This window comes from Hyperolius riggenbachi, chromosome 4, assembly GCF_040937935.1.
Source record: "Hyperolius riggenbachi isolate aHypRig1 chromosome 4, aHypRig1.pri, whole genome shotgun sequence".
NCBI lineage: Eukaryota > Metazoa > Chordata > Amphibia > Anura > Hyperoliidae > Hyperolius > Hyperolius riggenbachi.
The window spans coordinates 377,650,224-377,676,894 of NC_090649.1; the positions used below are offsets into that span (position 1 = coordinate 377,650,224).

Genomic DNA, 26,671 nt, shown 5'->3' on the forward strand with positions numbered 1-26,671 from the left:
CCCCCCCCCCCCCTCCCCGATATGGACAAAACAGGTAGAGATAAAGGCAGACCCAGAGGCAGGCCACCCGGCAGGTAGTTGAGGCCCTGCTGACGTGATTTCGTGCGGCCCTGGACCAAAGTACAGTACTCAGAAGAAGGCACATGCCATCAACTCCCAAGATTGTCTGGACGTGATTGACTATTTAACACAGAACACCTCATCTTCTGCAGCCACCAGCGCTGCTACAAGCACCACATCCGCTACATTTGACACTTCGCAGGAATTATTTGGTGGGGAATTCACTGATTCACAGCCATTATTGTTACAACAAGATGAAGGCACTAAGCAAGTTACACTACCCCTCATATGTCTGAGTTAGGCGACACTATGGATGTGAGGTGTGAGGAGGAGGAGGATGAAGTACCTGCTGTTGGTGCAGTTTTGAAAGTGTCTGATACAAGCGAAGCTGGGGAGGATGATTATGATGATGATACTGCCATGGATGCCACGTGGGATCCTAATAGACAAGATGACCAAGGGGATAGTTCAGAGGGGGAGTCAGGGAGGAGTAGGAGGAGACGAGTTCCTGAAAGAAGCAGGGGAGCTCGTCGTCAGAAACAGCTGGTGGCAGTGCCCGGCACCATGCATCACCACCTATGGACAGCCAGCCAACATGCCCTTCAACGTCAGCTGCTGACGCCACCATAGTGCCATCAACCCAGGGGGATCAGCGGTGTGTACATTTTTTTGTGTGTCTGCCTCAGATATGAGCAATGCCATCTGTACTCTCTGCCAGCAAAAATTGAGCTGTGGAAAGGCCAACACCCACGTAGGGACAACTGCCTTACGAAGGCACATGGAGAAAAGGCACAAACTGAAATGGCAAGACCACATGAGGAAAATCAGCACACAAAAGCAAAGCCACCCTCCTTCTCCTCTTCCTCCTTCAGGTGCATCATCTTCAGCTGCTTTCTCCCTTGCACCTTCACAGCCACCCTCCTCCACTCCACCTCTCGCCTTGAGCGGTGCCTGCTCCTCTGCCCACAGCAGCAGCCAGGTGTCCATGAGGGAAATCTTTGAGCAGAAGAAGCCAATGTCTGCCAGTCACCCCCTTGCCCGGCATCTGACAGATGGCTTGGCGGAACTGTTAGCTCGCCAGCTGTTACCATACCAGCTGGTGGACTCTGAGGCCTTCCAAAAATTTGTGACCATTGGGACACCACAGTGGAAGATATCAGGCCGCAATTATTTCTCAAAAAAGGCGATGCCCAAACTGTACCATGAAGATGAAAGGCAAGTGGTGTCATCTCTGGCACACAGCGTTGGGTTAAGGGTCCATCTGATCATGGATGCCTGGGTCTGCCAAGCACAGTCAGGGCAGGTACATTACTTACACAGTCCATTGGGTAAACCTGATGACCGCTGGCAAGCAGGGAGTACGTGGCTGTGCAGCTGATGAGGAAGATGTTGGTTTTTTTTGAGGAGGAGGAGGCAGAAGAATAACCAAAGCAGGCGTCGCAGGGGGCTTGTGCTGCTCAACTTTCCGGTGGTATTCTTCGTGGCTGGGGGGAGGAGGAGAACTTAGCTGACATCACTGAGGAAGAGCAAGAGGAGATGGATAGTACGTCTGCATCCAAATTTGTGCAGATGGCGGCTTTCATGTTGTCAAGCCTGTTGAGGGACCCCCGTATAAAAAAAACTCAAGGGGAATGACCTGTACTGGGTGGCCACGCTACTAGACCCTCAGTATAAGCACACTGGCAGTAATCCTTCTCCCATGTCCACGCAGGCAAGGACAGGACGCCCCAGCGATCTCATGGTGATGTCGGACATGCAGACATTCTTTAGCCTTAGCCCTTCTGGATCCACCCTCCACTAACGCCTCGACCGGCAGGTAGCCGACTACCTGGCCTTAAGTGTGGATGTAGACACTATGAGCAGCGATGAACCCCTGGACTACTGGGTGCGCAGGATTGACCTGTGGCCAGAGCTGTCACAATTTGCCATCCAACTTCTGTCTTGCCCTGCCTCAAGCGTCCTGTCAGAAAGGACCTTCAGCGCAGCTGGAGGCATTGTCACTGAGAAGAGAAGTCGCCTAGGTCAAAAAAAGTGTTCAGTAGCTCACCTTTATTAAAATGAATGAGGCATAGATCCCGGAGGGCTACTGCCCGGCCGAAGACTAAGTCAATCCCCGCACACAGCAGCTCTGCCTGCACGCCGTGTGACTGCCTGCTCCAAGATTAAGTTGGTCCTCAGTCCCACACAGCAGGCCGCTTGACTGCCTTCTCCGCCACCACCAACAGGGTCCAGGACTCCAGGCAGATTCATGAATTTTTAAGGCCGCTGCTAGCCGTGGCCGCTAACAAAACCAATAACAATTTTTTCTGGTGTGTGTACATGCCTGCCTAATTTTTCTGGCTGCACTGCAGCTGCAACAACAAAACAAAAGGCATGTACTTGGGTCAATTCCCCTTCGTGATCGTTACCTTGCCGCGGTGAAGGGGTTTGCATATCACAATGAAGCAATGACCGCTGGCTATATGATTGTCTCGAGGGGGGGGGGGCACACCCAAGATAATGAGGTTGCTTCATTGTGGACAGACCAAATTCGATCAGCTGGACAGTCACTGTTGTTCTGTCGTTGAGCTACCTCAGCCCGGCAACCATATGGGCTTGAAAACCGCTATCGCCTGCACTCTCGCCATGGTGCGCACCAGTCCAGCACGGCCATCATTACACAAACAGCTGTTTGCGGTGCGTTACACAGTGAGTTTGGTCTGTCAGTGTGAAGCATTACACTAATTACACTACCTGATTGATGTATACACATGCAAGATGTTTTAAAGCACTTTAGGCCTCCAATTTAGCATTCAATGTGATTTTTGCCCTTAAAATGCTGCTGTGCGTCAAATCCTGATTTTTCCCCGGGCTTTTGGCGTGTATCCCACTCCGCCATGCCCCCCTCCAGGTGTTAGCCCCCTTGAAACATCTTTTCCATCACTTTTGTGGCCAGCATAAATGTTTGTAATTTTCGAAGTTCGCCTACCCATTGAAGTCTATTGCGGTTCGTGAAGTTTGTGCGAACCTGAACTTTTGCGGAAGTTCGCGTTCGAGATTTGCGAACCTAAAATTGGAGGTTCAAGCCATCTCTAGTGGAGATGAGTGGTACCCGGTGGGGTCGTTTGCTGTTCTAGCCCATCCCCCTCAAGGCTGTGTGTGTTGTGGGTTCACAAATGCTTTGCTGCATACCTCGGCTGTAATGAGTGGTTATTTCAGTCAATGTTGCTCTTCTATCAGCCTGAATCAGTCGGCCCATTCTCCTCTGACCTCTAGCATCAACAAGGCATTTTTCCACAGGACTACCGCGTACTGGATGTTTTTCCCTTTTCAGACCATTCTTTGTAAACCTTAGAAATGGTTGTGCGTGAAAATCCCAGTAACTGAGCAGATTGTGAAATACTCAGACCGGCCCGTCTGGCACCAACCACCATGCCATGCTCAAAATTGCTTAAATCACCTTTCTTTCACATTCTGACATTCAGTTTGGAGTTCAGGAGATTGTCTTGACCAGGACCACACCCCTAAATGCATTGAAGCAACTGTCATGTGATTGGTTGATTAGATAACTGCATTAATGAGAATTGAACAGGTGTTCCTAACAATCCTTCAGGTGAGTATATGTCTCTGCTACTAGCTACTGTATGTTATAAGAAAAGTGTATTTGCATCTCCACGTTGAAAAAGCCTTAGCTTCTCACTCCGGACACTCCACCCTTTCTTGGACAAAGCTCTTGTTTGGAAATTGATCTTCCCTGAGACCACACATTTCTCTTTATTGTAAAGTATACATTGCAGTTTTATGCTCAAAGCAATCTATAGCATGCTTAAAATTTTGCACTTTGTTAAGTGTTTATGCTTCCTTGTTTCTTTTGGTTTCATGAGCCTATTCCCCTTTGTTCTCACCTCTCTTCCCTCTCCCTGTCTTCCCCCCCCCCCCCTAAAATTTCCTCTGCCTTCCTTATCCTTTCAAAGATATCATCACTATTGATCTCTATACAGATTTCTGTTTCAATTTTTTTTTATTGTATTTTAATTTTCAAAAGCTACATAACAGTCGACAAAAAACAAACAAACAAAATTTAAGTAACCAGTGAACGGAGACACCCTTCATCGAGTAGATGTACAATCAAAGGATCACATTAGTCATGCACTAGTTACATAGTTATTTGGGTTGAAAAAAGACATACGTCCATTGAGTGCAACCACAGAACAAAGTACAACACCAGCCTGCTCCCTCACATATCCCCGTTGATCCAGAGGAAGGTAAAAAATCCTTACAAGGCATGGTCCAATTAGCCCCAAAAGGGAAAAAATTCCTTCCCGACTCCAGTTGGCAATCAGATAAAAGCCCTGGATCAACATCATTGGGCATTACCTAGTAATTGTAGCCATGGATGTCTTTTAACGCAAGGAAAGCATCTAAGCCCCCTTTAAATGCAAGTATAGAATTTGCCATATCTACTTCTTGTGGCAATGCATTCCACATCTTAATCAAGGTCACCTAGGTTTGTCACACTATAGAAAAAAACAAAACTTAGTAGTAATCCTGACAAAACTTGAGTGTGTCTACTATAGACAGGTTTGCATAGCAATATCCTGAGGTGTAGGTGGGAAGAAGTCCCCAGAATCTGCAATCTGGGAACCAGTCCAACCTTACAAGAAGAGAGAGTTCAGGATGAAAATAGTACAGAAGAGATGGAGAAAAGTAGGAGAAAGAGGAGAGAGAAGAGATGGAAAGTCAGACTACACCATGTTTACACTATAGACATCTTAGTTCACTAGTTCATGATAAACCCAGATATGTCTTCCAAGGGTCCCATATCTTATAAAACTTGTCCATTTTATTGTCCAGTTTGCCCACCAATTGTTCTTGAACCATGAAAGCAGTCACCCTTCGTTTAACCTCCTCAAGTGACACGAACTGAGTTTTCCAAGCTTGTGCTATCGTTTGAGTTGCTGCAGAAAAGATGAAATGGGCTAATGCCCTTTGTGGTCTAGCTAAAGAGTCTACTTTGCCATGTAACAAGGCTACCCAGGGGTCCCTCGGGATTGTTTTCTGGAATAGTGAGTGAAGCAGCCTATATATTTTGGACCAAAATCTTGAGAGCATGGGACACGTCCAGAAGACATGTAACATGTCTCCTTTAACACCACAACCTCGAAAACATAAACCCGTATGTGTTCCTGGTAAATGGGCCAGTCTAGCCAGCACTCAATAACATCTCATCAGTACTTTATACGCTGATTAAACCACTGCAATATTAAGGAATAGTTTCGGGACAACTGCCCAGGTCTCCTTCCATTCCTCCATAGTTTTCTCCCCTCTTAAGTCAGACTACCATTTGAGCATATATCCATGACGAAAGGACAGAGGTGGGTCAGTCAGTATGGTATATAGATCTGAAATTACTCGCATTGCAAAGGGGTTGTTAGCACAATTTTTAAAATCTGGTTAAAATAATGGGCTATTGGGTTTGTGATGGGAGGAGGGAGCACAACCAATGTCGAAGCTGCATATAGCGGAAACTTTCGGCAGGGGGAATCTGATACCTGCTCCATAAATCTTCCCAGGTCAGGACACCAGAGCCAGCCACAAAAAACTTAACTTGTTCCAACCGATGTTCCCTTCACCATTTAAAGCTATGCGGGTTATTATAGCCAGGGGTGAACAAAGGATTGTCAATAAATTACATCAGGGGTAAAGAAGGAGACATTAAGCCCCATCTACACGTTACAATTCTTTGTGCAATTCAATTATGATTCTATTTAGGCCTTTTGAGCAACAGATAGCGTCCCAGACAGATAAATAATGTATCCAGGCTGGCATTTTAGGGCCTTTATAGAGATCTATTAAATGGGCCAATTGTGCTGCTTGGAAATAGTTAGACAAATTGGGAACACCACCTTTAGTCTTGTGAATATACATGGTCAACTTAGGAATCCTGGGAGGGAGCTATTCCATATAAATTTAGACAATTTATATTGCAACATTCGTAAAAAATGAGGGGGGGGGGGGGGACCCATACCGGTAACATTCTAAAATAATATAGAATTTTAGGTAAGAGTGTTATTTTAATGGAATTTATCTGACCCAACCAGGAGAGGTTATAAAAAGCCCACTGCGTCAAATAGTGCGTAATTTGTTTAGCTAGAGGGTAATAATTATTTTGAAACAACGTCCTGTAGTTTCCATTAAATTTATGCCTAGGTAGTCTATCGAGGTTCTAGACCAGGAAAAAGGGTAGCTGACAGGAATCAGGCCCTAAGGTAATATTAAGGAGTTTTGATTTTTGCTGATTTATTTTAAGGCCAGAGATCAGAGAAAATCTGGATAATACTTAAAACAGCAGTTCTGGGATAGAGGTGGCAGGCTCCGCGAGGAACAATAAGAGATCCACGGCGAACAGATTCAATTTATGGTGGACCCCGGCCACCTCTACCCCGCGGATGGTCTGATTCTGTCTTATGGCTAAGGCTAATGGTTCCATAGCTAGGATAAATAAAATAGGCGATAGAGGGCACCCTTGACGAGTTCCTCTGGTAATATTAAAAATTGGAGGAATAGCCTGCATATTGAACACTTGCCTTCGGGTTAGAGTATAATACCTTTATCCATGGTATAAAGGAACTTCCCAGTCCCCATTTTTCTAAGGCACGGAACAAGTAATCCCAGGATGCCTTGTAAATGTCCAAGGATAGACACAGGCCTGGGATTTTTCTGTTGTGAAGCAATTCAATAACTTGAATGGCCCTTAGAGCAGCATCTGAGGCTTGTCGTCCCGGCACAAAGCCTACTTGATCCTTATGTATAATATCTGATAAAAACAGATTGACTCTGGCTGCTAGAATTTTCCCAAGTAGTTTATCTCGATACAGATTTCATCGAATTATTCCATGTTGTGTTTGTTTTTTGTAAACTCTGCAATTCTTATTTTCAGTCGACATAACCCCTTAACAACAGATTTTTATTTTCCTCTGTTAACCCGGATTATTACAGATGGCATGGAGGGGCTTGGTTGCTGCATGAAGGGTAATTCCCCTGTAACCCCCCCCCCCCCCCCCCCCCCCCCATCCATTTCGCTTACCTAGCATTCAATATCTATTTGTTCATTTACGTAAATGTTGTTTTACCTTCCCATCTTCGGAGAGTTACGTTTGTTGTAGTTTACCATAGCTGAGACTGCATGCTTGTGACGTGTGTTAAATCTATTTCTTATGCACATTTTCATGGTCTTGTAACTGTACTGTATTGAAGATGTTCCGCCTTTGTTCATGTGATGATGATACTTGTTATTTTGTCCTATTACCCCTTAAACTTAATAAAAACTATTGAAAGTAAACAATGCTATTTAGTTATGTAGAAAATGGAGAGGAAAACCAGGATTACGACCTGGTAATTCTATTTTTGACAACCCTCCAGGACAGTGACATTGAGATTTGGGCTCCGCCCCCCAGAAACAGGAAACACCCAGCGTGAGCTCTATAAATCTGTTCCCAGGTATCCACACCTCAGTTGTGCCCAAGACCTGAACCTAGTCATACTGGATACCCTAATACTTTCTTACCCACATCAAAATATATGATGCTTAACGGGTGGGAACTAAGGACTGTCCTGGAGGGTTGTCAAAAATAGAATTACCAGGTCGTAATCCTGTTTTTTTCGTCCAACCCTCCAGGACAGTGACATTGAGATGATAAACAAGGAATCACCCACCTTAGGGCGGGACCACAGCCTGTAGAACTTTCCTCCCGAAGGACTGTTCTCCTGCTGTCATCAGATCTAGACGGTAATGTCTGACGAACGTGTTGACACTCCTCCATGTTGCTGCCCGGCAGATCTCCGATGCCGATGCCCCAGCTCTATAGGCCCAGGAGGTTGCCATAGCTCTAGTAGAGTGTGCTGTGATCTCTTTAGGTGACTCCAACTGCCTCAATTTGTAAGCTTCCTCAATACAAACCTTGAGCCATCTTGCTACCGAAGCTTTGGTCATTTTTTCTCCCACTTTATTTCCAGTGAAATTAACAAATAACCTGTCTGTTTTCCTGAGTTGCTTCACTCTTTTTAAGTATATTAGTAAGCACCTCCTTACATCCAGCTTGTGCCACTGCTTCTCTTTTGGATGAACTGCTTTATTGCAGAAGGTAGGCAATATTATCTCTTGCCCCCTATTAGACACTGATGATACTTTTGGTAAAAAATCAGTTACCGTCTTCAATATCACTCGGTCTTCAAATATAGAACAGAATTGTTCATCACTGCTTAGTGCCTCTAATTCGCTTACTCTTCTTGCAGAGGTAATAGCTACTAAGAATATGGTTTTAATTGTAAGATTCCTTAACGAAATTTCTTCTAGAGGTTCGAATGGCTCTTCCATAAGTACATTGAGAACTAAAGATAGGTCCCACCTAGGACATGATTTCTTAACTATTGGCCTTGATCTTTCTACTGATTTCATAAATCTGATCACCAGGGGATCTAAGGCTAATTTCTTATCAACGAAAACAGAAATTGCTGCTACTTGTACCTTAATTGTACTTAACCCTCCTGGCGGTTTGCAAAAAAATCGCCAGGGGGCAGCAAATCTTTTTTTTTAAATTTTTTTTTTTTTTTTTTCATGTAGCGAGACAAAGTTTCGCTACATGATAGCCGCTGCTCAGCGGCATCCCCCCAGCCCCTCCGATCGCCGCCGGCGATCGGAGATCCGGAGATCCCGTTCAAAGAACGGGATCTCCCGGAGGGCTTCCCCCGTCGCCATGGCGACGGGGCGGGATGACGTCACCGACGTCATGACGTCAAAGGGGATTCCGATCCACCCCATAGAGCTGCCTGGCACTGATTGGCCAGGCAGCGCACGGGGTCTGGGGGGGGGGGGGGGCGGCTGCGGCACGACGGATAGCGGCGGATCGGCGGGTAGCGGCGGCGATCGGGCACTGCACGCAGCTAGCAAAGTGCTAGCTGCGTGCAGCAAAAAAAAAATTATGCAAATCGGCCCAGCGGGGCCTGAGCGGTGCCTTCCGGCGGCATAGCCCGAACTCAGTTCGGGCTTACCGCCAGGAAGGTTAAGGCCAAACCCCTCTCAATTCCATCTTGCAGGAACTCCAGAATTGTCGGTAATTTATTGTCTTTAACTTTATTTCTCTTTTTCCAGTCTAAAAAAGTCTTCCAATACTTAGAATAGATCGATCTGGTTACTTTCTTTCTGCTATTCAGAACCGTCTTGATCACTCTGTCTGACAAGCCCTTGGACTTCAGAACATCCCTTTCAGAAACCATGCTTTTAGATGCAGATTTGGAACATGTACCCATCTGTGTTCCTCTTGATCTAAAAGTAATTCCTCCTGAGGGAGGAGTAAAGGATCTTTTTTCAGCATTTTTAGTAACAACGGGTACCATGATCGTTTTGGCCAATCTGGTGCTATTAATATCAGAGTCATTCTGGACAGTTTCAACTTCTGTAATACAAGAGGAATCAAGGGGATTGGTGGAAAGGCATATGCTTTGCTGAAGATCCAATCTTGGGCCAACGCATCTATTGCACATGCTCCCTTCGGATCTAGAGAGAAAAACCTTCTGCATTGAGAGTTCGTCTGATTGGCAAAAAGGTCTATTTCGGGCCACCCCCATCTGGCCGTTATCATTCTGAATACTTCCGGGTTGAGCCTCAGCTCAGAATTTGACAGTCTTTGTCTGCTTAGAAGGTCGGCCATTCGTTTTAATGTCCCTTTCAGATGGACTGCTGTTAACGATAGCAGATTCAGCTCTGCCCAATCTAAGATCTTCAGTGACACTTCTAGGAGTTTTCTGGACCTTGTCCCTCCTTGTTTGTTCAGATAGGCTACTACTGTTATGTTGTCTGAACGAACCTGAAGATGATGCCCCTTTAGACACTCTGATGCTTGTAATAGGGCCATATGAACTGCCTTCATTTCTCTGAAGTTGGATGACTCTCCCCTTACTGGGTCTGTCCATGACCCTTGCAGGTATAGTCCGTCCACATGGGCTCCCCAACCCATCAAACTTGCGTCTGTTATAATCTTTGTTGGAGGAGACCGCCATAGTCTTCCTAACTGAAGATTTTTTATATCCATCCACCAAGACAGTGATTCCTTTACCCAGGTTGGTATTGATAACACGCTTTCTAAATCCCCCTGATTTCTGTTCCAGTTTTCCAGTAGCCAGTTCTGGAGAACTCTTACGTGAGCCATTGCCCAATCTACCGCTGGTGCTGTTGAGGTTAGAAGACCCACTATACTCATGCACTGCCGTACTGAGATGGCGTCTGCCTCTAGAAGGCTGACTATTGTCGACTGCACTTTTGTCACCTTGTCCTCTGGCAAGAACAGTCTTTGAAGGGGTGAATTTATTATGAATCCCAAAAATTTGATCACCTGGGATGGATCCAGATGTGACTTTTGGTAATTTACTAACCAACCCAGGGTTTCTAACTGACCTAACACCCTCTTCAGATCTCTTTGAAGCAGTACCGCATTGTCTGCTAGAACTAATAGGTCGTCCAGATAAGGGATTATTATAATGTTCTGGAGATTAAGATTTCCTACCACCTCTGCCATTACTTTCGTAAACACTCTTGGTGCTGAAGATATTCCGAAAGGAAGGCACGAGAATTGATAATGCAGCACTCCACCGTCTCCTTGTACACTGAATCTTAGGTATTTTTGAGACTCCCTTCTGATTGGGATGTGCCAATAAGCGTCTGTCAGATCTATGTTCACCATAAACACGTCTGCATTCAGTAAGTTCCTCATCGTATACACAGTTTCCATTCTGAACTTTTCGTATACAATAAAGTGGTTTAGTGGTTTTAAGTTCAGAATCATTCTGTATTTTCCGGTTGGCTTTTTGATCAGAAAAATTCGAGAATAGAACCCTCGGTTTCTTTCCTGAGGTGGTACCTCTTTTATGACATTTCTGTCCATCATGTCTCTTAGTAATTCCTGTAATGCCATCCTGGCTTCTCTGTCTTTCGGCATTAAAGTCTTTACAAACCTCACCGGGGGCTTTTTTATGAATCTTATCTTGTACCCGTCTTTTATTAGGTCTAAAATGAATTGATTTGAGGTTATCTTTCTCCACTCTGGATGAAAGCGAGATAACCTGCCCCCTACTTTCAGCCTGGCGTCACTGGTGCTTGCTTTGGGGCTCCGCTGGCTTATGCAGCGGAGTCCTCCTAGGCCCTTCCTTATTAATTGGCCAAGTCCTTCTTTTTTGGACCCCTTTATCTCTCGCCTTCCTCTCCTGAACAGATGTGATGTTTATTCATATATACTCTGTATATATACTGAGCTGTTTACCATAAAAAAGGAATATCATATTATCTGTAAAATAAGCTTAAGTACAGCAATCAGACAGATAATTTAGGATGCATACCAACTGAAGTGTAGCTCATCTAGACAGAATGTAGATGCATCCAGCTGCTAAATATATATTGCAGGAGAGAGAGAAACCAAAAAAAAAAAAATTTTTTTTTTAAATATATATATTCGGTGATACTGCACCAATAAATCCCTCCTGCAAACTTAGATGGAAAACATCCAACATTATATGCAGCTAACCCAGTAACCAGCTCACTCCCCATAATAAATGCACCATGTAGTTAACATTCATTCAGGTAGCTATGCAACAATTACTTATGCAAAACACATTGAGCTGCACAAAAACCAATCAGTCACATGTGAACAAATGCTTTTCTGAACTATCAGGACTTTTACAATACTTAAACTGGTAACAAACATATTGCTCCATTTAAGTAATCAAATAACAAAGTAGTCTAACATGCTTTTTCTGATCTATTAATTAAACTTAAGATCAGTGCAGTTATCCATGTTTAACTGGTTTTAAACAACAATGTGCCACCACAAAAAGACAGCTTCAGCAAATATCCTTGATCTAGCCACTGTCATTCATATGCTGACTAAATACATCTGAGCAGCATAATCAAACCTCAGACCAGTGCGGCGACCAGTCAGACCGTGATCAAACGCGGCTCCCCACAAGATCTCCGCCGGCTTACCTGATCCTGAAGTTTTCGTGCGTCCATCCTCGGCAAAGGCCAAACGCTAAGTGCCACAAGGAACGCACACAACGCTGTTTTGCAGCCGCGCAAAATGCGGAAGTGAAGTCACTCGTCGGCGGAAGTACCGTTAGACTGGGGGCAAAGCCATCCTTCCTCCGTGCAGAGCCGATATTCCCCCACCGCTGCGTCCAGGACCTCCGTCAGGGCTGCTTCGCGTTGTCCTCCCTCTAGCACGCACAGCCGCTCAGGTGGCTGCTAGAGGGGAAAAACCTGTTTTAAGCAGGTAAGGAGCTTTCTGCTGCAACAATATTCCAACCCTCCAGGGTAGTGAAGCAGGCTCCCTCAGGGAACTATTACCAGCCTCAGCACTCCCAGGCTGCTGACCAGCTAGCTCCCTTTACAGAGCTCATGTTCCCAGGGAAGGAAACACACAACTGAGGTGTGGATACCTGGGAACAGATTTATAGAGCTCACGCTGGGTGTTTCCTGTTTCTGGGGGGCGGAGCCCAAATCTCAATGTCACTGTCCTGGAGGGTTGGACGAAAAAATAAGTTTTTTTAGTATTGCATTCAGTTTCATAGAAACAATGTATTTTATTCAACACTACTGACATCAAAGTAAACCTGAAGTAGGACTGCTTTCTTTCTTTATTTTTGTTTTTCTGATACTTGCCTGATGGCGGTTTTGCTCTTTTGTCTTTATTATCTTAGTCACTAAAGGTACCCATACACTCATCAATTCTCATGGTCGAGTCCCTCTAGCATCATTTGCTGGGAATCAATCCCCCTAAATATCTGACTGATCCAATTTCGATCCACTTATGGTCAAAAGTATTAATCGGACAAGATGGAAAATCTGGATCAATGGGGTACGGGCAGAAGATGTAGTTGATCAATAGGCAATAGCGTTGCACTGCATCGAAAAGTGCAACATTGCAGTTTGATCAATTTTCAATAGATTCCCTGCTGGAATTTATAGAGAATGATGTGCTGTGTGTGGTAGGAATTGAGTAATTTCTGAATCAACTCCTATCAGAGAGGAATTAATCATTTTGCTATATTGGCAGTCCCAATAAAGGAAATTCCCAAAGACATGAGTAAAAATTTGTTGAATTAAAAAAAAAATTTGCAGATTAGTGTGAAATATATATTTCTTCCATTAACCTTCCTGGCGGTAAGCCCGAGCTGAGCTCGGGCTATGCCGCCGGAAGGCACCGCTCAGGCCCCGCTGGGCCGATTTGCATAATTTTTTTTTTGCTGCACGCAGCTAGCACTTTGCTAGCTGCGTGCAGTGCCCGATCGCCGCCGCTACCCGCCGATCCGCCGCTATCCGTCGCGCCGCAGCCGCCCCCCCCCCAGACCCCGTGCGCTGCCTGGCCAATCAGTGCCAGGCAGCTCTATGGGGTGGATAGGAATCCCCTTTGACGTCACGACGGGGGAAGCCCTCCAGGAGATCCCGTTCTTTGAACGGGATCTCCTGATCGCCGATCGCCGTCGGCGATCGGAGGGGCTGGGGGGATGCCGCTGAGCAGCGGCTATCATGTAGCGAGACTTTGTCTTGCTACATGAAAAAAAAAAAATTTAAAAAAAAAAAGATTTGCTGCCCCCTGGCGATTTTTTAGCAAACCGCCAGGAGGGTTAAAGCCGAAGAGAAGGTTTAATATCCACAAGGCAGCCTAGATCCTGGCTGGAGACCAGGGATCTTCATAAAAGCAAATTAGGAGGGCTCACCACAAGGTTCAAACCACTCATAAAGCCTAAAAAATAGAAAGGCTAGATTAGACACACACACACACACACACACACACACACACACACACACACACACACACACACACACACACACATTAATCTAAAAAGCCACCACAGTTCTGGAACTGCATTCTTTGGACAGATAAAACCAAGACCAACCTCTGTCAGAATGATGAAAGTGTGAAGTGAAGAAACTGTCAAACAGGTTATATATAGCTTTATAGCTCTTTTCTCTTATCAGACTTAAAGCATTTGAGAGCTGCAGCCATTGCACGTGTGCTCAGTGGACCACCACTGAGCATTAGGAAGTCATACTAGCTAGGTAATGTATCCAGCCAGGATATGAACTCTGGTGACTTTCATCAAATGTGGTGTCTTAAACCCATACACTATTCAGCCACTCTATGATCCACAGTAAAGATGGCGGAGGCAGTGTAATTATTATTATTGATTTAAAAGCGCCAACATATTCCATGGCGCTGTACAAAGTAAGAAACAAACATGGGGTACATAATAATACAGACAATGGTGTACACCAATATACAAGATACATAGTTAGTGACAAAATACAAAGAATGATACAAAATACAAATTATCGAATTGGTAATGACAGTGATAAAATTAACATGATGAATAAAATGTATAATGGTTACCAAGACACAAAAAGGGGAGAGAGCCCTGCCCTTGCGAGCTTACAATCTAAAGGGAATGGGGGGGGGGGGGGGGAACAGGAGGAGGGGTAGTATGCAGCAAATATATAGAGGCTTTGTGTTTTAGGATACCTAGTAGGAGTGCAATTTGGTCTTAGTACAAAGGGAAGTGGCCTAAGGTAGAGCATATGCTTGTTGGAACAAGTGTGTTTTTAGAGAGCGTTTAAAGGTAACAAAGGTTGGCAAGTGACGGATGTGTTGTGGGAGGGCATTCCAGAGGAGGGGTGAAGCGCGTGCGAAGTCTTGTAAACGTGAATGTGAGGAGTTGATTCTAGAGGAGGACAACAAAAGATCATGTGCCGATCTGAGATTGCGATTGGGTTTGTATCTGGAGATTAGTGAGGATATGTACCGGGGAGAGTAATTGTGGAGAGCTTTGTAGGTTAGGGTTAGGAGTTTGAACTGAATCCTCTGGTTAATTTGCAGCCAGTGAAGAGCTTGACAAAGAGGGTCAGCAGAGGAAGATCGAGAAGAAAGATGAATGAGACGAGCAGCTGAGTTCAGTACCGACTGGAGCGGGGCCAGTTTGTTAGACGGTAGTCCACAAAGTAGTACGTTGCAGTAGTCCAGACGAGAAATTATGAGAGCATGTATTAACATTTTAGTTGTGTCTTGGGTGAGAAAGGGACGGATGCGAGATATGTTTTTGAGTTGGAGATGGCAGGAGCTGGTTATGGAGTGAACATGTGGAATAAAAGAGAGAGATGAGTCGAATATCACCCCCAAGCACCGAGCTTTGGGAACTGAAGTTATGGGAGTGTTATTAACATTTATTGTAACTTCAGGCAGGGAGGTGGACAGAGACGGTGGAAAAATTATTAGTTCTGTTTTACTCATATTAAGTTTTAGGAAGTGAGAGGACATGAAGGAGGATATAGCAGACAAGCAGTCAGGAACACGTTTAAGGAGGGAGTTAAGGTCTGGGGCAGAGAGGTACAGTTGTGTATCGTCTGCATAGAGGTGGTATTGAAACCCGAATGAGTTGATTAAATCACCAAGACCATGCATGTAGATGGAAAAGAGGAGGGGACCAAGGACAGAGCCTTGGGGAACCCCGACAGACAAAGCATGAGGAGAAGAGATCTGATCTGAGTAGGAGACTGTGAAGGACCTTCCAGAGAGGTAGGAATATAACCATGTGAGAGCAAGGCCCTTTATTCCGACATTTGAAAGTATTTGTAGGAGTAAGGTGTGGTCGACAGTATCAAATGCTGATGACAGGTCAAGAAGGATGAGTATGGAAAATTGACCTTTGGATTTGGCTGTAAGAAGGTCATTGGCCACTTTGGTAAGGGCTGTTTCCGTGGAGTGGTTAGAGCGAAAGCCAGACTGGAACTGATCAAGTAGGGAGTTAGCAGATAAATAATGGCTTAATTCTGCATGTATATGGCGTTCAAGTAGTTTGGATGCAAATGGGAGAAGAGACACTGGGCGGTAGTTGGCAAGTGTGGTAGGATCTAGAGAAGGTTTTTTAAGTAGTGGTGTCACAACAGCTTTTTTGAGTGGGGACGGTAAGATGCCAGTAGAGAGGGACAGGTTAAATTGAATTGTTAGTGCAGGCAAGAGAGATAAGGATAGCTGCGGAATGAAATGGGAGGGAATAGGATCCAAAGAACAGGTGGTTAGATTAGCTTTGGCAATTATAGAGGAAAGAGCGTGTTCAGAGAGTGGAGAGAAGGCAGTTAGAGAACAGTCAATGAGAGGTGTGGAGGTGGGATTTGAGGGCTGCATGGAGAATTCACTTCTGATTTTGTCAATTTTATCAGTGAAGTATGTTGCAAATTCTTCAGCTGATAAGCAAGATGAAGGAGGAGGAGGAGGGGGATGGAGAACGGAGTTGAAGGTGCTGAACAAGCGTTTTGGATTGTGTAAATGGGCAGATATTAGGGAAGAAAAATAGGACTTTTTTGCCACAGAGAGTGCGTTTCTGAAGTTGTTCAAGGCAATTTTATATAAGATGAAGTCCTCACTTGTATTACTTTTCTTCCAGCGCGGTTCAGCTGCTCTAGAGCATCTTTTTAACTGTTTAGTGGTTTTGGTCATCCAGGGTTGGCGACAGACACGGTGAGGGCGGGCATTGACGAGGGGGGTGAAGTCATCCATGACTTTTGTAATGGAGCTGTTGTAGTGTATAGCAGCCGAGTATGGGTCAGTGAAGGATTGTGTGAGGAGAGGTGCCAGGGCATCAGAGACAGTTTGAATGTCTAGATTGCGATAGTTTCTTCGAGCATGTGAGCGTGCTTGTGCCAGGGTGGTAGGAAAAGAGGAGGAGAGAGAGAAGCTAAGTAGGTTATGGTCAGAGAGTGGTAGTGGATCATTAGTAAAGTCAGTGACAGAACAGAGACAAGTGAATACGAGGTCAAGCATATGGCCATCAGTGTGGGTTGAGGTTGAGGACCACTGAGAAAAGCCATAGGAGGAGGTGAGTGATAGAAGTTTTTTGGAGACAGTGTTATTGGTGTCAATAGGAATGTTAAAATCACCCATGATGATGGTAGGGATGTCAGAGGATAGGAACTGGAGAAGCCAGGCAGAGAAATGATCCAAGAAAACAGAAGCAGGGCCTGGAGGGCGGTAAATAACTGCAATTTGGAGGTTCAAGGGAGAGTATAGTCGGACTGCATGGACTTCAAAGGATGGCAGGGAGAGAGAGGGAATAGGAGTGAGAGGCTTGAAGGAGCATTTATCTGAGAGGAGAATGCCCACACCACCACCATGTTTATTCCCACCACTAGGAGTGTGGCTAAAGCGGAAACCTCCATAGGAGAGGGTGGCAGGTGAGACTGTGTCAGAAGGGGTCAGCCAGGTTTTAGTGATCCCAAAGAATGTGAAAGCATTGGAAATGAAAAGATCATGGATAAAGGGCAGTTTGTTGCAGACTGAGTGGGCATTCCAGAGGGCAGCTGAGATCGGAGGGGGTGTAGGGGGAAGGAGTGGAATATTAATAAGGTGTGAGGATCCGCGCGGCTGCCTGCGCAGGCAGGCAGCCTTTTGACCACTGTTCAGGTCTGCATTCTGCAGGTCTCTGGAAGAGAGACCTTTTGTCAGTTGTGCAGCTTGCTGCTGAGGAATTTGCATACGTTTGTCATGCAGATTGCCTAGCCACATCCTTTGTGGGCTTGCTCTATAAAGAGCTATGTTTCCCACAGTAAGTTGCTGGTCATAAGAGTTAGTCCTGTGGAACACTCGCCTGGAGTGTCAGCCTTGCTCTTTGTTTGAAGATTAGCCTAGAGTAATTCCTGGGACTGCACTAGGCAGGCTTCCCTAGTGCAGTTAGGATTTCATTATTTGTATTGCCTGTTCTGTCTGTCTGTGGGGTGCTAACCAGAGCAGCGGTTGTTACTGGTAGGCTCCTCTGTTCTGTTGTTGCCTTACTTGGATCGCACTCGCTCTGACGGAAAGAGCAGTGGATCGTATCTCTTACGTATTCCTGTTTTCGTGTGTCTGTCTTGTCTGCTATGAACACTTGCTGTAGGCTCGGTGAGGTAACCGTTAAGCAAGCGCTCACGTCCTCTGTTTTATGTTTGTCTGTCGGTGGTTAGTTAGGCGTGCTTGTCCCTGTTGTGCTTATCACGCGGGGTCCGCGCATAAAACGCGTGCACTGTTGCGAATGAGTGCGGTGTTCGCGTTTAGTTAGCGTTTGTTATTTTCCTTATCTCCTCATTGTATGATTTGCTGTGCCTTTGCTACTCTCGTGCTCTGCCTTGCTGTAGCCTTGCGTCACCTCTGGCAATCGCCTCTCCCGCGATTGCGTTCCTACTTCATATCTGCTGTTGTGTATGCACCGTCGCGGGTTGGCGACTAGTTTGGTGCACACACATACAATCTGTCCCTTTGCTCACTCTCTTTCAGGGCTATCTTGCCCTGCGTTTCTTCCCTTCGTGCAATTCCTGTCTGGCGTGTGTGGCAGGGCAGAGGAGCTGTTCCTCTGCACTCCACAGCTCCCTCTGTCGACAGGAATTTCCCTCTACAGGTGCATCGCACTTTTTGCTGGGTTCCCGCAAATTATACGCTTGTGGAGGATTTCCGCAGTGTCAGCGCACGTCTTGTGCGCTGATCACGGAGAGAATTCCACAATCGTTACATAAGGTCAGAGCCGGGACAAGGTCCTCCAGCACCCAAGGTTGAGACACCAAAGTGCGCCCCTCCATCCCTGCCACCCCAGCCATCACACACTGATTGCTATCAGACTAAGAGGCGCCACAGGGCCCACAACCTCCCCAACACCTTAATATCTAGTTATATGGCTTCCAGACACTGCCATGTATCCCCTTTTCTTATTTCTTTCTGCTTCAAACACAATTAGGAATGACAGCTGAATGAATTCTGCGCCCCCTCCTACACTGCGCCGAGGCTGGAGCCTCTCCAGCCTATGCCTCGGCCCGGCCCTGCATAAGGTTACAGTAAGAGGGAGGGAAATTTGATTTATTGCAAACAGTGTGATTAGCAGGGGGGAGTGGGGGTCCAGGGTTAGGTGAAATGTCCCCAGAAACAAGGAGGAGGAGTAGGCAAATATAGCGGAGCAGAAGTTGCGGTGTAGACTTATATTTAGACATAGGGCTTGATTCACAAAGCGGTGCAAAGTGTTTGCACGCCTGTGAAAAGCCCTTTATCACGCCTAAACTCAGTTTAGGCGTGATAAGAAGAAACTCGCGCGATCTCCCGCGCGCAAAGTTTTGCGCGCGTAGCGCACCGCGCTGCGTGCGCAGTGTACCGTGCTTCGCGCGCAGCGTCCATTGAGCCCTATGGGACTTTGCGCGCGCAGCGCGGTGCGCTACGCGCGCAAAACTTTGCGCGCGGAAGCTTCGCGCGAAGAGCAGCACAAATCGGTGATAACTCAGCTTTGCACGGCTTATCACGCCTAAAGTCTTTTAGGCGTGATAACTGAGTTATCATCGCTTTGTGAATGAGGGCCATAGTGTGACATGGAAGGTGAGGTTGTAAGTATAAGAAAATCTCATGAGAGGCGAGCTGTGGAGTGGATAGGAGGGATGGTGAAATGTACAGCATATTGCTGACAGCAGGGGGATGTAGTGTGTGGAGAGATTTGAGGATGGCTGGGGAGAGCAGGCAGATAGTAAACACCAGATTAAACATTTTTGCAACTAACCAGAGAAGCAGAGTTTTATGTCAGTTCCTTCTGATTCCCTTCTGGTTCAATTCTGGTCTAATTTTGGTCGTTGTATTTTCTTTACACTTAGAGTTACAGATGCACATGTAATGGCATGGGCATGCATGACTGCCAGTGTTACTGGGTCACTAATATTTATTGATGATGTTATAGAGGACAGAAGCAGCCAGATTAATTCTGAGGTATACAGAGACATATTTGAGTTTGCTCAAATTAAGCCATATTCAGTCAAGTTGATGAGGTAGTGTTTCAGAATGCAGAGAGACAATGACCCAAAATATACAATGAAAGCGACCGAGGAGTTTATAAAAGAAAAGGGAATATTTGCCAATGGCCCAGTCAGTCACCTGAACTCAACCCAATAAAGCAAGCATTTCATTTGCTGAAGACCAAAGGTGTGATAGAAAGACTCACAAACAAAGAAGACCTAAAAGCAAGCCACAGCAATAAAGCATTACAAATAAGAAAACCCAGCGTCTGGTGATTTCCATAAGTTAAAGATGTCAGGCAGCCATTGCCTGCCAATGATTTTAAACAAAGTATTAACCACCCTGGCGTTCTATTTCGTGCGGCCATTTGGCCGCGGGTGGCTTTTTAAAAAAAAAGAGGCTATTTTTTAATGTAGCTAGCACTAGGCTAGCTACACTCTCCCTCGGAGTCCCCCGGCACTGTTTCCCGCCCTCCGCCGGCGATATATACGTGGCCGCGATCCCGCGATGGCCGAGACTACCGCTATAGCTTCAGGCGTTGCTATGGTGATGATCGGACATGATGTCTGACGTCATGGACAGTTCCGATCGCCACCATAGCGACCCCTGGAGGCTATGGAGAGGGGGGGTAAGCAAAAAGTGCGTCGATCGGGGGGATCAAATTGGGCTGGCGGCGATCGGAGGGTGATGTAGCTAGCCAAATTCTAGCTACACTCCCTCCGAAAATTTGGTCCAGAAAGACCCTCCAGGGGCTGAGAATTACACTGCGGCGGTAATGGACGAACTGAGCTCATCATTACCACCAAGGTGGTTAAAAACGAACATGTTATTTTCGAATATATCAATCTGCCAATTACAATTTAACTCCTAAAATTACATTACATTATTGTATAAAACAATATCAATAATAACATTATTATACAATACATTTGTTCAACCCCTTAAAATAATTCCTAAAGGCATCACTTCAACTGCATCTCAGTTGTTTCATTTCAATTCCATTACGGTGATGTACAGAAACAAAATTATGAAAACTGTCAGTGTCCAAACAAGCATGCAATATTATAGGAGTAATAAGCAATGAGGATGTTGAATAAACTATATGAATTTTTCATCTCTGGACATTGTTCAATGCGTTCTGTGAATTGCAATTCTAGCTATACATGCAGCAGAGTAGCTAAACAATCATAGTGAACCACACTGAATATAATTTTGATAGATTTTTTTGGGCTAGGTCTTCACACTGCAATTGGTGACTGTGTCAGACTGCTGTAAATTTGTGCTTTATATGTAGTTTAGCATTTATGAAGGTTTTAAAATCACTTACCTGTAAGGTTCTAATGTTTGTAAACCAAATTTCAAAGCTTCCTCCCACATCTCAGAGTTAATGCATGAATCCATGGCTAAGTCAAGAACCTTGAGTAGATAAATATTCTTGTCTGGCAGTCCACTGTCATTGATCAGTTTCCTACATAAAGTCAAGACTTCTCCTCCTTCTGTTTTTTTAATTAAGGAAATAAATGTACCCAGTACAGACAGTACTCGTAATATAATACATAATCTTACTTAGTAATGCCAAAACAACATAGTAAGCCTTGCTAAGAAGCTGAGAGATGATTGCAGAAAAATACAATGGACATAAAGGCATAAAGGGGGGAAAAGGTGCCCAAGGGTGTATAAAACTAAGTTAAAGACAACTAAAGTAAAGATAAAAGAGGTGGCTTATCTCTATGACGCAACAAAAAAATGCAAGAAAGTTTTTATTTTGCACTGGCAAAGTGGGTCTCTGCCCACTTCCTCAGTCCAATTGTAGAGCTTATAATTGTCAGATACAAGGTGCTCAGAGTTCAAGCTCACATATATTGGCCTGGGAAAGTGGGCAGAGAGCCACGAAACATGTTGCCAGTGCAAAATAAAAAAAACTTTCTTGCATTACTTTTGTGTCATCATAGAGGTAAGACACTTCTTTCATGTCCATTTTAGTTGTTTTTAACAAGTTTTGTACATACTTGGGCGCCTCTATCCTCATTTGTGCATCCAAACACTCCTCCCACCCCTTTGTGGAGGAGTGCTGGCCTTTCTGTGGCTGAACCACAGCTAACACCAGCATTTTTGAATTACAGAGTGACCACACCCAGGTCACCATCCTTGGGACACCCGAGTGGAGACTGATGTGTGATTCTCCACCTGCTGATGTGGTTGGTTGCCCCTTTTTGCAAAGGTTGTGAGTACCTTTGTGAGTACCATTTTCCTATCTTTATACGTTTCATATATTGGTGATATATTGTTCTATTTTGGCTCCGTTGTCTCTGTGTTCTCTTAAAGTCACCTCATCCTTGCTTCACCATGGACATAAGGCCTCTTGCAGACAGACGGCTGAACTTTGCCCTTGTCAAGTGGCTCAGTGTCCCGTTCTGCTCACAAGTACTACTTGGGTGCATTTTAAATGCGGCTGAATGGCAGCGGTTCTAATGCCACACGTCAGTGCATGACACACAATACTGTTACTCTGTGGCAAAAAAAGCGTCTGAGCACGGCCATGCTCAGATATGATTTTATCGGGGGTGGGGGTGCCTGTGTAATGCCGGTGCCAGGTTCTAACAAGCGCCCGGCAAGTGCACAAGAGCAGTTGACAGGTGATGAATTTACTGCTTTCAGCTGTCCATCTGAAATAGCCCTAAATGTGATTATTCTTTATTTGAATAGTTAATTTATTTTAAAGTGCAAATAAATTACTTTTAAATAAAAGCACACACTGTTAATGCCATCTCTTAAAAAAATAGCTAAACTGTGAATAATACATTAGGCAGCCTAATGAGCTGGAAATGCTTTTTTTATTTATTTGAATACAGAATATACTCAATGTAAGCAGGAAATCGGCAAAATGGGCAAAATGTAAGGAGCAACTCTAATCTGTTTTCCGATTTCTTTTCAGGCACTCAGTGGAGGAAATGTTTTTATCTGTCTATAGTTGATGCCAAATATAATAAACTTTTTGAAACCGTAAGACTGACATCAATCAACATATTTTATTTTCTTATTTTTCTTACAACACAAGCCACCAAACCTACCCAAAAGCAATCAGCCAACAAATAATAGTAACACATGAAAAACAAATGTCTCATGGCAAATAGGTTTGTTTTACTATTTAACACTAAACAAAATGAAGTTACTAGTAGCCAGAGATATACAAATATAAAGAGATAAGGAGGAAAAGAGATACTAATGTGTAAAAGCTCGAGTAATAAAAGTTGTTTTAAAGGGAACCCAAGGTGAGAGACATAATTAAGGCTGACATTTGTATTTCCTTTGAAACAATGCCCATTTCCTGAATGTCCGGTTGATCCACTGCCTCTACTTTTAGCCATAGCCACTAAACAAGCATGAAGATCAGATGTTTCTGACAAAAATCTGACAAGGTTAGCTGCATGCTTGTTTCAGGTGTGTGATTCAGACACTACTGACCAGTAGGCATGGCCCTGCCTAGGAGAACTCAAAAAAGAACACGTGATCAGCTAATAGATTTGTAAAGTTGTGATTTGATGACAGTTTAATCAGATGATAGATTTTTTTAAGGTTCCAATTTGCTGTGATGACTTCCTATTTTCTTCTTTTATCATTTTTTTTCATTGATTTTACAAGTAAACAAACACAAAACAGAGTATAACAACAAAAAAACAAAGACAGTGTAGGGCTTATAACTGTGACAGCTGACACATTGAAATACAATACTGCTGAGGTACATATAGCATATTATATGAAGTGTACAATACCAGAATGTAGATCGTAGAGATCAGAGCAGGAGTCAAAGTAGAACAGTAGAGGTATTTAAATCATACAAAAAAACAAGCGTGACAGAGTTATCCATACATAGATACAACTATGACAGAGGAGACATCCACCTGGAAGGTCAGAGCATGGAATGTTTAGTGAGAGTCAATTAAGCTAGGTGTTCTATCAAGATCAGAAGAAAATAATTCAGAGCATTTGAGCCATGGGTCCCAAACCTTGTGAAGCTTGGAGTGTGCACCACATACTTGCCATGTTAGCTTATATAGGGGGGTGAGGCTAGGTTGATTAACCCCCCTGGCGGTATGATTGCTGCGGATGCGCGGCCGCCAGGGTTTTTTTTTAACCTTTTTTTTTTTTTTTAGCATGTAGCTAGCCTAGCGCTAGCTACATGCTTCCCCCTCCCTGCGGCGTCCCCCCGTCACCTCCGATCGCCGCCGGCGCCGCTTGCCCATAAGGAAACCCCGTTCTGACCGGGATTTCCTTGAGGGCTTCCCCCGTCGCCATGGCGACGACCGGAGTGACGTCACCGACGTCATCGATGTCGTGACATCACACGGAGTCCCGATCCACCCCATAGTGCAGCCTGGCGGCGATTGGCCAGGCTGCGCACGAGGTATGTGGGGGGGGCCCTGTTTAGCGGCGGGTAGCGGCGCATCTGCGGCGGGCGGCGGCGATCGGACCAAACACGCAGCTAGCAAAGTGCTAGCTGCGTGTTTGAAAAAAAAATTATGCAAATCGGCCCAGCAGGGCCTGAGCGGCACCCTCCCCTCCGGCGGCTTACCCCGTGTCCAGCACGGGGTTACCGCTAAGGAGGTTAACTTGGTCCATGTTGAGAATGAGGGTTCTACACCCTTCTTCCATTTTAAACCAATTGTTTTTTGTTTGCTTTTTTGCATTAAAAAACGGAAGCTTCATGAAAAGTTTTCTGTGTTTATTGAATGGAAACTCCTAAACCAGCTCTACAGATGAAACTCACAAATGAGAATATCGTGCAAAAGTCCATTTATTTCAGTAATTCAACTTAAAAGGTAAGACTAATAAATGACAGACTCATTACATGCAAAGCGAGATATTTCAAGCCTTTATTTGTTATAATTTTGATGATTTTGGCTTACAGCTTATGAAAACCCCAAAATCAAAATCTCAGGCTATTAGAATATTGTGAAAATGTTAAAAATTCTAGGTTCAAAGTGTCAGACTCTAACCAGCTAATTAATCCAAAACACCTGCAAACGGATCCTATTTCACTGATTAACACAAAGGGACACCGAGAGCCCAATACGGTGGAGTAGGTTATATTGCAGAGGAGATGGAAAAATACGCAGTATAATGTTATATTAACAAATGTGGGTTACCACACAGGAAAACATCATAGGTGAAACATGAATCATAGATTAGTTTCACCTTTAAAGTTGTATTATTGACATAAATGAACTTTTGCACGATATTCTAATTTTTCGAGTAACACCTCTAACAAAGATACTTTAAAAGGCAAAATGGTTGGCAAGCTAAATTTATCTTACACAAAAGAGAGTATTTAGGACCAGAAGACCTGAGTAAGTGGACAATCCCAACTCATATGCTTAAACGCAGCGTCAGCTGGAGCTGGTGGCATTGAGTGTGAATTTGCATAATCTTACAGGGATCTGGTACAATAAATTATTTATCCAGCTGTCATGTAAAGCATTTCTTTACAAGAAAACCTCTAATGCTCCGTCTACACGGAGCGATGTGACTTATCAATCGAGCCGCAGATGCGGCTCGATTGATAAGATCCGACAGGTCGGATCTCGCCACCGCCGATTGCCTGCTTGTTCCCCACGAGGGGACAATGGCAGGGAATGGAGCGGAAGATAAGCGGAGCCGCGCGGGGACGTGGGGGGATCGAATTCGACGCAAACGCGAGCGGGGACACGGCGGGTTTGCGCGGCAGAGGCGATCCGGCGGCTAATCGAGCCGCCGGATCGCTTCGTGTAGACGGGGCTTAAAGAAACATGAAAAGATCCTTGTTGTCTGTTAGGAAGATCATGTGTTGCGATAAATGCATGGATCTAAAAATGACATTAGATTACGACAAATTAGAGCTGATGGTGAACTATATTGGCTGTGTGAAAACACCTCCGCTCCACACCTACATTATCATCAAAGTGAAAAATGGACAATTACAGTGGCTTGGCCACAAGAGCATTGTGGAGTTGAGACCCTTTTCCAGCTCAGAGAGATGGATTGATGAATTTGGATGGTTTGCATAGGCTTGGGGTGCAAGGTTGAAGATGAAAAGCCCAAGACTGGGACAGGTGGCATATCTTGGTGAAGCAGGACATGGTTCTCCAAGGCCGTAGTACCATGAAGCAGTAAGGGGAGGAGGAGGAGAAAGAGGAGGAAGTCGCATTCGTGTTAAAAATCCATTTGGTCCAATATAAAGCCTGATAAATATATAGCAACCAGTGGTGCAGACAATCATTATCAGTGGCTGTCCCAACTGAAACACTGCCGGCCCATTTACTAGTTTATTTCTTTTTAGTACACCTCTCCTATATGAATGCTTTTGTCAGCTCCTGATGTGCTTTTTTGCAGGTTTCATATGTTTTGTTATAGCTCTATAATTATCACACAAGCATGTAATCTGTCATAGGTCCTCTTCAGAAAAATATTCACAAGCGCATCAGATGTCTAGACTTGCTGCCTCCTTCCCTAGCCCCAATGTCACCTTAACTGTGGTCTCCACTTCATCCCCTTCAAGATTGCAAGCTCACAAGGACAGGGACCTCCCCTAGTGTTTTCCATCTTTGCAGTACATATTCTATAAAATGAACAAGTACCTACAAGCATTGGACAAAATTAATGGAAACACCTAACATTTTGGCATCATAATCTTTGAACATGTTTTAAGCAATCAAACTTGACATATGTTAATTTTTTTTGTTTATTTTTTTTAATTTGATATGTTTAATTAAAATAATTGTTTTTACAGATATTTAAACCAAAGTAGGTTATAATTT

The 26,671-nt window shown here is 44.6% G+C and overlaps 1 protein-coding gene across 3 annotated transcripts in view; it reads right to left on the reverse strand.

Annotated features, from left to right (window-relative positions):
* SMYD3 (SET and MYND domain containing 3) overlaps nt 1-26,671 on the reverse strand; it is a 437,216-nt gene that overhangs the window by 110,186 nt on the left and 300,359 nt on the right. For all 3 annotated transcript variants that reach the window (XM_068232068.1, XM_068232066.1, XM_068232067.1), the window contains one exon: nt 21,205-21,373. In XM_068232068.1, coding sequence (XP_068088169.1) covers nt 21,205-21,373 — 169 coding nt within the window. The remainder of the gene's footprint in view (nt 1-21,204; nt 21,374-26,671) is intronic.